This window comes from Balaenoptera musculus, chromosome 13 (assembly GCF_009873245.2).
Source record: "Balaenoptera musculus isolate JJ_BM4_2016_0621 chromosome 13, mBalMus1.pri.v3, whole genome shotgun sequence".
Taxonomy (NCBI): Eukaryota; Metazoa; Chordata; class Mammalia; order Artiodactyla; family Balaenopteridae; genus Balaenoptera; species Balaenoptera musculus.
Genome location: NC_045797.1, coordinates 14437860 through 14449714, shown reverse-complemented (window position 1 = coordinate 14449714; position 11855 = coordinate 14437860). Strand labels below are relative to the sequence as shown.

The 11855-nt window shown below is 55.7% G+C and overlaps 1 protein-coding gene and 1 pseudogene across 2 annotated transcripts in view; both read right to left on the bottom strand.

The window, feature by feature from the left end:
* Positions 1-2217: 2217 nt before the first annotated feature.
* LOC118906319 lies at positions 2218-6901 on the bottom strand (annotated as a pseudogene).
* A 790-nt stretch (positions 6902-7691) lies between these two features.
* POLR1A (RNA polymerase I subunit A) overlaps positions 7692-11855 on the bottom strand; it is a 77199-nt gene continuing 73035 nt past the window's right edge. For both annotated transcript variants that reach the window (XM_036873436.1, XM_036873437.1), the window contains exons 31-34: positions 11127-11327; positions 9729-9846; positions 9078-9242; positions 7692-8694 (exon numbers count right to left, since the gene is read on the bottom strand). In XM_036873436.1, coding sequence (XP_036729331.1) covers positions 8594-8694; positions 9078-9242; positions 9729-9846; positions 11127-11327 — 585 coding nt within the window. In that variant the 3' untranslated portion in view covers positions 7692-8593. The remainder of the gene's footprint in view (positions 8695-9077; positions 9243-9728; positions 9847-11126; positions 11328-11855) is intronic.

Sequence of the window (11855 nt, the reverse complement as noted above, 5' to 3'; positions counted from 1 at the left end):
GATGATCCTTGGCTGCCCAGGGCCCGAGGCCTGTGCTGTGACTGGATGCAGAGGAGTCTGCATGAGTCAGGCTGCCAGGGGGAGGGAAAATACCAGGTTCTGGGCGAGGGCCCAAGCAGCCTTCCAGGCCCTGCAAGAGCCCAGGGCACTGTGCAAGGCCGGGGCAGCCTTCCCCCGGGGTCAGGTGGTGCCCACACAGCAGGACACTGGGTGAGGAGCTGGTCTTGGGAGAGGCACCTGATATGGTGCCGTGCCAGGCCCGGCAGCCCAGCCCTAAGGCGCTTGCCAGGCTAGGTCTTCCGAGGCAGGGCTGGAGGAATCCCCTGGCGGTCCAGTGGTTAGGACTCCACGCTTCCACTGCAGGGGCACAGGTTCAATCCCTGGTTGGGGACCTAAGATCCCGCAGATTGAGGGCTGGAAAGCAGGCTGAGAGGCTCAGTGAGTAGGGGCAGAGGTCCACGGGCACTAGGGGCAGCCAGCCCTTGGCCCTTAGATGGCCAGCTTGTGACATTTTTCTCTGAAGGCTCCAGCGTCCTTGTGTCCCACCCCGTGACCCATGGTGGACCCTGCAGTCCACCTTCCCAGAGAGTCATCCTTCAGGCTTCCCTGGACCTTCCCTCTCCTCCCTAACGGACCAGGGTCTCATTCCTCAGGGCCCCCTGTTCTATTTTCAAAGGAGATCACAAACCAATCCGATCAATGGAACCTAATATGGTCCCCTGTGTCCATCATCAGAACCCAACAAAAGCGCCAGGAGATGAACTGCAGAGGCTCAGCCCCAAGACGGACGCCAAACCTGGGCGTCTTCCCTGGAATTTGATCTGACCCCAGGGCATTGCTTTCACCTTCTCCAGACCTATTTCTTCAATCAAGAAATGTGGCCAATAGGACGAGTGCCGAAGGGCTGAGGGGATCATACCAGCTAGTATCACAGGAATCCTGGGTAACTGGTACCTCTCTCCTCTGCAGCCAAGGACTGGCCCCCAGGTTCTGAGATTCTTTCTGGTAACACACATGACATATTTCTCAAACTCTTCAAAATTTACCTCCGCTTTGATTGGGGCCATAGGTTGGGGTTCTTAGTTCCTTAAGGCGGCTGCTTGCTGTTTATTTGTTCCAGTTTCATCTCGTGAGCTGCCAGCTCCCCAGCCAGGCAAAGCACAGGACCCCCTCCCGTCACCTGGCTGTCCCATCTGTACCTCTGGAAGGCACACTCGGAAGGGGTGCTCCCTGGCCGGGGGAGGCATTTGGTACCCTCCCGTCTGACAGCCATGCTCCACGTAGGCAGCCTCTGATGCAAAAACCCCTTCCCTGGGGTCTGAGCAGAGGGGGTGGGCACAGTGTGGAGACCGGGAGCCCAGGCTCTGGAGTCCGCAGTCGGGCTGCAGATCCTCGTGCCTCCACATGTTGACTGTGTCCACGCGTTCCGGGGGAAGGAGGAGCGTAACCGTATCCCTCGCTGCCCTGGGTGAGCCGCAGGGGAGGGTGGGTGTCTGCACCTGGGACCCAGCTAAGAACAGCTGTGCAGGAGCGCAGGGCTCCTCTCCGTGCTCTGCTGCTGACTTCGGGAACTTTCTGCTGTTACCACGGTCCCTGCAGCACTATGGAGATGCTGTGTGCAGACCTCCTGTTGGTCCCTCACAAGGGAGAGCTTGCTCTGTCAGTCGATCTCCGGACCTCAGAAGATGCCCAGCTGCCCTAACTAGAGTCTAGGGGTGAGCAGGGCCAGCAGCGAACCTCCTTAACCACAGTGTGGGCTCTGCACTGAATTTTTGGCCTGTATTATCTCATTTAATTTGGGAAGGGGTGGAAGTATTTAATGCGGATGACACAAGGTTATCTATATCTGTAAGAAATAAGAGCTCTTAAAAATTGACAGTAAAGGTCAATAGAAACCCACCAATAGAAAATGGGCAAAGGATACAAATAGACAATTCTCGTTTAAGTGCAAATCAGACTAGCCAATACACGTCTGAAAAGAGGCTCAGAAGTATGAATAGGGAATTGCAAATTAAAGTAACAATGAGAGGCGTTGTTTACCTCTCAGAGTGGCTAAAATTTCGATGATTCCATTTTGTAAAAGAAACAATGTTCCTCCCCCCTCCCCCGGCCCCCATAGATGTGTATGTGGCAGGGTTTTCTCAACTCCGGCACTACTGACATTTAGGGCCGGATAATTCTTTTTTTTTTTTTTTTCTTAATGAATAAGGCAGCTTATTAACCCAGCATCATCTGTCGTAACGCTTCTAGTTGGCCGCTGCCACCTGTCCAGCGATTCTGTCCAGATCTCTCTGTCCCGAACATGTCAGTTTGCAGCCCCCATCTTGGTCCTTTCCCACCACCTTCAGCCCCTCTGGGGCTCAGAGGACCCGGCGGGCCCCGCTCCTGGAGCCTGTGCTGAAATGGCTGGGCAGGACACTTTCTCTGCCGTCCCCCCAGAGATCTCGGTCATGGAGCCGCCCCGGCGCCACGCCGGAGGGACAGGTGCAGTGCTGTGGGAGCAGCTCGTGTGTAGAGCCACAGGGCGTGAGCTCTTTGTGCTTGGCCAGCTTGACAGTGTCCACCCATTCAGGGCCTTTCAAGCTTCCCAGACTTTCTGAGGAAGGCTGCCAGAACTCTGATGGACTCCCGCTGGTTCACGTCTTTTACAGTAACTCCAGGAGTCGTGAGGCCTCCGCGCTGCCAGCCAGGGGAAAGGAGGGGACAATTCTTGATTGCAGGGGCTGTCCTTGTATTGTAGGGTATGTAGCAGCATCTCTGGCCTCTACCCACTAGATGACAGTCGCACACCCCCTGCTCTCCAGTTGTGATGACCAAGGATGACACTGCCAAATGTCCAGGGGGCAAAACTGTCCCCCACCTCTGCTTGAAAACCACTTGGTATATAGGTAAACATTTATAGCTGCGTATGCTTTAATGAACACTTATTTAATTTTAATCACTATTTTACAGATAAGGAAACTGAGGCACACAGAGGCCAAGTAACTGTCAGCTGAGGACCTGAGATTCCAAGAGGAGTCTGATTTCATAGCTCAGTTTCTTGCCTGAATTGCAGCCACGCTGCTCAACTACATTTTTGAGGTTCGACTGGTTGAATGTACCGGGACTTCAGATTCACGTTTCCAGGCAAGAACCACGGGTCAGGGAAGGGGAGCCCAGGCCTGTGGTGTCTGAAACTGTCACATATGAGGCCACAGCCCCAGGGCTGGCTTGGCTCCCTGAGATGACAGTGCTGGGCGGCCAGTCCAAAAAGCATCAGCCAGCAGGGCCGCCTGACCTCTGAGCAGGGCTGACCACCATTTGCAGAGAAAGGCCTAGAGGCTGAACCCCGGGGTGGAGGGGAGAAGGTGGAGGAGCTTGGATGGGGCAGGTGCCAGGAGGTGGGTGCTGATGACTGGACTCCTGATTCTTTCTCATTTCCCTCCCTTCTGGCCTCTGAGCACCCAAGTGCCTCCTCACTGTCCTTCCCACACTGCCCTCTCCCCAGAGCCCCGCTACAGCCAGCTGGGTGGGCAACAGCCCTACCCGGAGCGGCAGGGGAGGTGGGCGGGTGCATGGTCACACGATGCCTGGTGGCTTCCTCAACCTGTGGCCGGGTCACAGTGGGCTGAATTTCCTGTTGGCTCGTCTGTTTGGGGCCCTAGACCGTGAGCTCTGGGAAGGCAGAGCCTGGGTAGTTCTTGCATCCTTGGGGGTCTGGTGCAGTGGGCTTCAAGATTGGGTGGGTGCAGGATGAGGGAAGGAGGTGGGAGAGGGGCAGTCGCTCAAGGGCTGAGCAGCTCCGGTGACACCCAAGCCCAGCCCTGGTGAGCTGAGGTGCTCAGCTCTGCCCCCTGGGACTAGGTTCTGGCCTTTCCCTGGATCCGTGAACAGAGCAGAGCTGTGAGGAGTTTTCAACTGAACAGGGCTCCTGATTACCTCTCCTGGGAGGAGACAAGAGCTGCTTAAAGAACTTGAGGCGTGGTCCTCATTCAGTAATTCAAGCTTAGCTTCTTAAATGGAAACTTCTCTTGGAGCTGCCTCTAGAAACACTTGCTGGTTGTGTCCCCTCCTCCTGCCCCTGCAGGTCCCCTGCTGGTAGGAACGTGTAAGTTGAAAAAGCCGTTGCCCCTGATGTTCTGGGCTGGGAAGCAGCATCACCACCTCTTTCTTTGCTGAGCCCCCAGGTAGAGCTGATCAAGGCGTCCTTTGAACCCCACTGTATTCTTGGCACCATGAGAACTTTAGCACACACACGCACTCCTGCTTTCTGAAGACAGGGATCAGACCTTAAGATCTCTGTGGAGAAACCTGGCGTCCATGACTCACCCGTCGAGAAGTCAACACACCAATAGGAGGGGATGATGGCTGTGACTCGGCACAACTTTGGGCTTATTCTAAGTCGGTGATTCTCAACCCTGCTCACATTAGGCTCATGCCCCAGGCTCGTTAAATCAGAATCTCTGGGACAGTGGTCCTGTAATCACAGGTTTTATAAGCTCTCCAGGTGTTTCCAACGCGCAGAGTTGAGGACCTCTGTTCTAAGTGGACTTTGGCAAAAGGGGGGCTTGATGGTGTAGAAATATTGAAATTTTAGACTGTAGCTATTTTGGCGCGTGTGACTGAACTAAGAGCCCTGTGTAAGCGAGGGAGGAGAAAGAAGATCACAACAGGTTTGGGATACCTGCAGAGTCCAGCAAATCCATCACCTGAACTGCGTGGCCGCAAACACAAGCGGCAACTGGTTCGCTCATGCTGCGGTCCAGCGCCACCCACTCATGAGTGGCTGAAGTCACAGAGCAGAGAAGTTGCTGATGGACGACTTGTCACCTAGCCAGCTTTTGAGGACCAGTCTTTCCTATTTCAAGAGCATTCTCTGGACTCCTACAGCCCCCAAATCAATCGTAAACTCAAAATTTTAGGGTTGGCAAGCAACAAAGAGACACTTCTTAAGTGATTCCTAATTCTCTGTAGGTGCAGACCACCTAAGGGCCCCAACATCTTATTGGGTCCTGCAACCCAAATCAAATCCACGATGAAATGCCACCTCACACCCATCACGATGGCCAATATATATATATGGTATTTCATCATGGATTTTATTATGTATATAAAACATATAAAACAAAACAGGAAACAACAAGTATTGGCAAGGGTGTGGAGCACCCTTGCGCACTGTTGGTAGGAATGTGAAACGGTTCAGCCACTGTGGAAAATAGTATGGCAGCTCTTCAAAACATTAAAATAGAACTGCTGTGTGATTCAACAATTCTACTTCTGGGTCTAAACCCAAAATAATTGAAAGCAGTTACTTCAACAGATATTTGTACACCTATGTTCATAGCAGCATCATTCATAGGAGCCAAAAGGTGGAAGCAACCCCAAAGTCCACTGACAGGTAAACGGATAAACAAAATATGGTACATACATACAATGGAGTATTATTCAGCCTTAAAAACAGGGAAATTCTGACACATGCTACAACATAGATGAACATTGTGGATATTATGTTAAGTAAGCCAATCACAGAAGGACAAATACTGTATCATTCCACCTATATCAGGCAGTAGTCAGATTCAGAGACAGAAAGTAGGATGGTGGTTGTCAAGGGCTGGTGGGAGGGAGGAATGGGGAGTTATCGTTGAATGGGTACAGTTTTAGTTTTGCGATGAAGGTAACTGTGATGGTTATGCAACAATGAAACTAATTAATGTCACTGCACTGCACACTTAAAAATGGTTAAGATGGTAAATTTTATGTTATTTTTACCAAAGTTAAAAAAAAAAAAAAAAACCCCACAGCCTAGTTCTGGGGTGGGCACACATGAAGGAGCCCACATTTTCACCAGAAGTGGTTTATCAGAGTAATGGCCTGTACCAGCTCTGAAAGGCCCAGGGAGGCCCAGGGGAACCTACATGTATTTTGGCACCTGTATTTTGGGGGAAGGGGACAGACTGGGAATGGGACAGGGGGCTTTATCCATTCCTTGGTTTTCTTCTCGGTTCAGGTAGAAAATGTCTCAAAGACTCACTGGGGTACCTGTGGGAATGCTGGTAGTGTTTTTGATGAGAATCTAGAGAGGGGAGATTTTTAAAAAATTTAACTGTTGTTAGAAGCAAGCAAGTAGGTAGAAATTGATACACGAAGGGGCAGGGTGGGGAGGGCATCCAGGAGCAGTGTCTGGTCTAGCACCTTGGGGTTCTGCAAGAACTCGTAGCTTCTGTGGAGTTTGGGAACCCCGCCAATCACAATCCATTCCACTTTGATTAAAAAAAAAAAAAAAAAAAAAAAAAAAAGATCATTCAGGGGAATTCCCTGGCGGGCCAGTGGTTAGGACTCCGTGCTTTCACTGCTGAGGGTGTGGGTACACTAAGATCCCATAAGCCGCGTGGCACAGCCAAAATAATAAAAAAATTAAAAAAATAATAAAGAAATGAAGTTGGTAAATATTAAAAAAAAAAAATCATGCAGCTTGATCTATTCTCTTCATCAGATTTGACTTGGACCTACTTGTGGCTCTCTCCAAAAATCAACTTTGCCCTCAGAGAGGAGCCTTTACAATACTGAGAATATTCCAAAGGACATGCCATCTTAAATGGCAAAGGAGGCCACCCCCAGAGGCTCTGAACAAAGAGTGGCACTGAAGTGAGCATGTAAATCCCATAGGGGAGAAAGGGAGTCCTGGTCTGCCAAGATGTGCAAGCCTGGAACGTCTGCTTACAAACCAGAGGTAGGTCTCCCAGGAGAGAAACACGCATAGAACGGAGCTGCCCAGGATGGTCGGGCAGGAAGGGCAGGGGGCCGTCACCCACCTCCCAACGCAGGTCAGGGGTCTGATTTCAGCAAGCACGTCGGCCCTGCCCACGTCTGGGGCTCGCTTCTTCACCTCCGCACCCTCAGTTCCCAGGTGGGGCCGAGCCATGACACTCAAGTGCTTATGCCGAGCCCTAGGGCCAGGTAACCACATGCTTATTTGTCCAATGGGTACCTTGTGACCTCCTCTGAAGACCCTCTCCCACAGTCCAGTATGAGTGGAAATCATCAGGTTATACATTGGTCCTTTAACACCCCGAGTGCACATCTTCACCTGTGGTGCGGATTCCATCCTGACCCTTCTTCCTGCGCCCCTCAGAAGCTGTCCATAATCCTCTGTCCCCAAGCCCTGGTTGAACCCTATTTCTTCTTCTTTTTTTTTTGGCCACGCTGTGCAGCACACGGGATCTTAGTTCACCAACCAGGGAGCGAACCTGCGCCCCCTGCAGTGGAAGCGCGGAGTCCTAACCACTGGACCACCAGGGAATTCCCAGGTGAACTTTGTTTCTGCCAGGTTTTCTCCAGTGTGGGCACAGGACACACAGGCTGGGTCCCGTCGTCACGTACCTGGAGGGAGCTGCATGGTGACTCTCCCCAGGCGAGGCCTCCCTTCCCAGCCCAGACACACATAGCTAGCTCCTTCCCACTGGCTTCTGCTCTCCTGGCCTCAGGGCCAGAAGCTGGCTGTGGAAGGGGGACCCCACAGGGCCAGGGTGGGGTCAGAGTGGGAGGTTGCCAGGGCTGAGCTCTCCCTCCACGTCCTCTGCCAAAAAAACAGGAAGAGGGATCAGAGATGTGACTGCGCTGAGTAATTCCAGTCCCAGGCTCTCAAGTCACAGGCGTAGAAACCACAAACCAAAGAGTAAAGAACAAAACCAAAAAGCCCGCAGTCTTGTAGATTTTTTTCCTCCCAACAGCTAGTTCCAGTGATGTTTATTACTCAGCCTGAGTTGGAATAACATTAGACAAAAATAGAAACAGCCTCTGGTTTTACAAAGCCTCGGTACAAGTCCTCTGACTTTTCTGTCCATGCCAAGGCCCCTTGCTGCGGGTACCAGAGGTCAAGGGAGCCCGGATGATCCCGGATGGGGCAGAGCCTGCACAGGGACGCAGGCCTCAGTGCTGGCTTGAGAGCAGAGCTAGGGAAAGACAGCCGGGCAACTTGCTCAAGCGGTACAGCCCGGCTGGGGATCCAGGGTTTTATGTCTGGGGGTGAGCTGCTGGGGCCCCGAAGAGACCAGCCCCGGACTCAGGGCTGATCCGGTTCAGAAGGACACGCAGCCACATGCCAGCAGGGCCAGGGCTCTGCCCCAGGCACAGAAGCTGGGTGGGTGGAGGTCTCCACCATCCTGTGCTTGTTCCAGAGAAAGGGGCTTAGCGGGGGACTCTTTGGGGACTCTGTCCCCAGGGGCTGGCGTAGCCAGGAGGAGCAGGCCACGGAGCAGCAGGGAGCCTGCCTGCAGTCACTGGCTGCTCGCAGCACTGAGACCTCGCGCCCCTACCCTGGGGGCGCCAGGGGGTTCCACCTCCAAGGCCTCCTGCAGCACAGGCGGAGGTCCGGCCGCCTCGGAGGGGCTCGGGGGACTTGGTGAACCTCGTGCGCATCCTGAGATGGGAGGGGCGAGGATGAGCAATGTGGCCACTTTCCAGGTGAAGCCGGTCCAGCCCAGAGGCCGGCTGCTTTTTGGACCCCCCCAAAGTCACTGCCGGGCTCTGCACTGTCACCACGAACCGCCCGGGACTCCGGTCTCCCGGTCCTCTCCTGTGACGGGCAGGCCAGGTGGCCAGTGCGCAGGGGCTGCTATCTCAGGGGCTGCTTGAGCTCGAAGAGGCCTGTCCCGCCCTTGACGACCTTCCCGACCACGAGGCAGGCTGACGGGGACCTCAGCTCATCGCGGGATCCTGGGAGAGACACAAGAGTGCTCGTTAGGTGGCTGAGGGAGAAGTCGGGGGTGGTGGAAGGTGATGGGGGGCGGACCTCAACACTGAGGCTGGGCGGGTGGGGCACTTCCGAGGCCACGAGGGATGGTGCTGAGGCTCGGGGGCTGACGGGAATGAGGCCGCGCTGCTCCTGTGTTTCAAAGAGAGGAAGACCCTCTCCCTCTCCTCCAAAAGGCAGAGGCAGCTCTCCCATCTGATGCCCGCCCCTGCCAGCTGCTTCCCGCAGTGAGATGCCAAGATCTCCCCTGCATGCGAGGCGTGTGGAGAGGTGCCTGAGGGATGAGCCCGTCTGCCCAGAGCAGACTCAGGAGAGGGGGGGCCAAGGGCACCTGCCCACGACTGACCCATCATGGTGGCCTGCTTCAGAAACTGGAAGCTGGTCTCAAACGTCATCTGCTGCAGCGGGGAGGAGTTCGACCGGATCCCAAAGCGGTTCAGTGGCTTGTAAACACCCTCGAAGCACATGTAGTCAGCGACCAGGGAGAGATGGCGGGGGTCGACGGCGATGCCTGTCACACGGGCGGCGACCGAAGGGAGGGTTAAGCAGTGACGAGGGGACGGTGGGAGCAGCACCACCCGACACAAGGGCACCCCCTCCAGCTCCGTCACCTGCTCACTCAGCTCCCCAACCCCTGACCTCGGCGGGCAGCCCTCCCTCCCCGGTCACCAGTACTACGTCTCTCTCCACTTCCATCCGGCAGCGCGGGAAGCAGCCTCGCAGGACACGAGACCCTAAAGCACTGTTTGCACTTGGGAACTGAAACCCTGAAGGCAGGATGAGGAAGCAGACTCTCCCTCAGAGGCCAGCAGACGAGAAACACACTAGAAGGCCTCGGGGACGGGACTGACAAGACTGACCCACAAGGGACTCCCTCTGCACGGTGGCCCTGAGGATCCCCTACGGGCTCCACGCTCACCGTGTCCCTGTTTCAGTTCCCTGCGGAGCGGGATTGACACCCCGGGACCTCCCGAGCGCCGCCCACAGCCCCTCTTACCGTACACGGCGAACACATCCTTGATCTCCTTCTCGATCACCCGCAGCGCGGCCTCGATGCCGTACGTGCTGGCCATGGCATGGATGTCATTGGAATAGAGGCGGCGCAAATCCAGGACCTGGGCGAGGCGGGAGGGGTTGGTTAGGAGGGCCTGGCCTTCCGCCCCTTCCTGCGGACACATCCCGCCCAGGCCGCCCTCCCTCCTTGGCTGGCGTTCAAGCGCAGCTGATGACAAAGTGGTCGCGAGGTGGCCCAGGACTAGCGAAAGGAAACAGTGTAGGCAGAGCTGCCAACAAGCATGCTGGCCGGGCCCCAAGGTCTGTCTCATCATCACCAGGGCCAGAGGAAGACTTGGTACCCGCTTTAGAGTCAACAGGAAGAAAGGTGTTTGTTTATTTAACAGAGAGACCTGTTTCCTAGGATGGAAGCTTCCCCTGGTAGGCGAGGCAAGTTCCCCAGCAGAGACCCAAACGCCTCCCCCAGGCACGGGGAGCAGGGCTGGGCCCGCTGCATGGGGGTCAGCCGGGCCCCATCAGGGGCCTGGGGCTCGAGGTCGGCTGCCCCAGGGGGCCCACAGTGGCTCTGCACTGTGGCAGGTCACCCCCAGAGGCAACAGCAGAGACCTTGGCGGCCTGCCTGGCCTCGTCTGGACAAATCCCACGAGCACGACGCGGAGCTTGGCCTGTCAGTGGCTGGCTCTCGGGAGGCCTGAGCCCTGCCTGCTCCGTCCTCTGGGAAAGCAGCCTGTGAGAGGCTCCGGGGCACAAGGGGGCCTTTGTGGGGCGGTGCTGTGCGGGGTGGGGGGGTGGGGTGGGCATGTGAGAGCCTCGCCAGCTTGGTGCGCGCGGACTACGGAAGAGTGAGCTGGTCCCGGCAACTCAGAATTCTGTGGGGAAAACTCGCGCCCACGGGTCGAGAGCACCTCGGAAGGTTCTGGGAGGCTCAGTGAAGCGGGGGGGAAGCAGGAGAGAGCCCAGAGGAGAGGTGGGTGAGCTGGTGGAGCAGGCAGAACAGGGCGCACAGGCCTCTGCCGGGCGTGGGGGGCGGGGCGGGGCCCCCTCTGCACCCAGGGCCTCCTTCACCCAGTAAAGTGAGCAGCCCCCAGGCCAGCGACTCAGAAAACTACTTCTTACAAGTCTACTTCGGGAAGGTTTTAATTTCAAGGAGAAGAAACTGTACTCAAAGTAATTTGGGAAACTCTGGGTTCCGTAAAATTAAGCAGGTTCTGTACTGCAAGCCTCACCAGGCTCACGTGCATCGGGGATCCCTGAGAGGTGGGCCGGGAGATGCAGACTCGGTTTGGGGACCCTGGGCTAGGAGCGCAAATGGCCCAGGAGGGAGCCTGAGCCGGCGTGAGGACCCGGAGGGGCCAGCAGACGACCCGGAGGGGCCACGCACCTCGGCGTACTTGAACAGCTCCGGGAGGTTGATGCCTTCTGTGTTTAAGACGAGCTCCTTCTCGTTCTTACTGTTGGTGGTTTCGTTCAGGAGGCACCTCGTGATGCCCTTGGTCGCGTAGACGACGGCGCCTTGGGCCAGGGACACTACCAGGGAGCTCATGTCAAAGTTGACCTTGATGAGAGGGAGTTTCACCATCACCTGCAAGAGAAGGGAGAGCTGGGGCGGGGGAGAGGGCCGCCCCAGACCCACCGCCCGGGCTCCCCGGGAGACGCCTCTGGAGCCCCACTAGGGAACACCACGGCCATGCTGGGGCGAGCGGGTGGCGGGCCGGGCCTGTGAACGCTGGGTGCCTTCGTGGCCACACAGCAGCCATTTCCAGTCACACAGGCTGAGGTGAAAACAGCAGAGCAACGTTTTCACAGATGTCGGTGAGAACGGTGAAAATCACACCCACTCACATCACCCTTGGTATCCTTTCAATTACCACAAAGCATAACACGTGTCCTTTCATGTGTGTAATCCCGGTCAAGGCTTCGTACCCACACTACCATTTGGGAACCAATGAACCGGATCAAAGGAAAGGACTGAAAAGCCAGTCTGTGTGTAGGCGTCCACGCATCCAAGCCACCGGGCCTCTCAGGGAACACTGCAATGCTGAAGTTGGGGACCAGGAACAAAGACGGTGTGAGGAGGGAAGTGTCTCTGCTGGTCTCTATGGCAACTGAT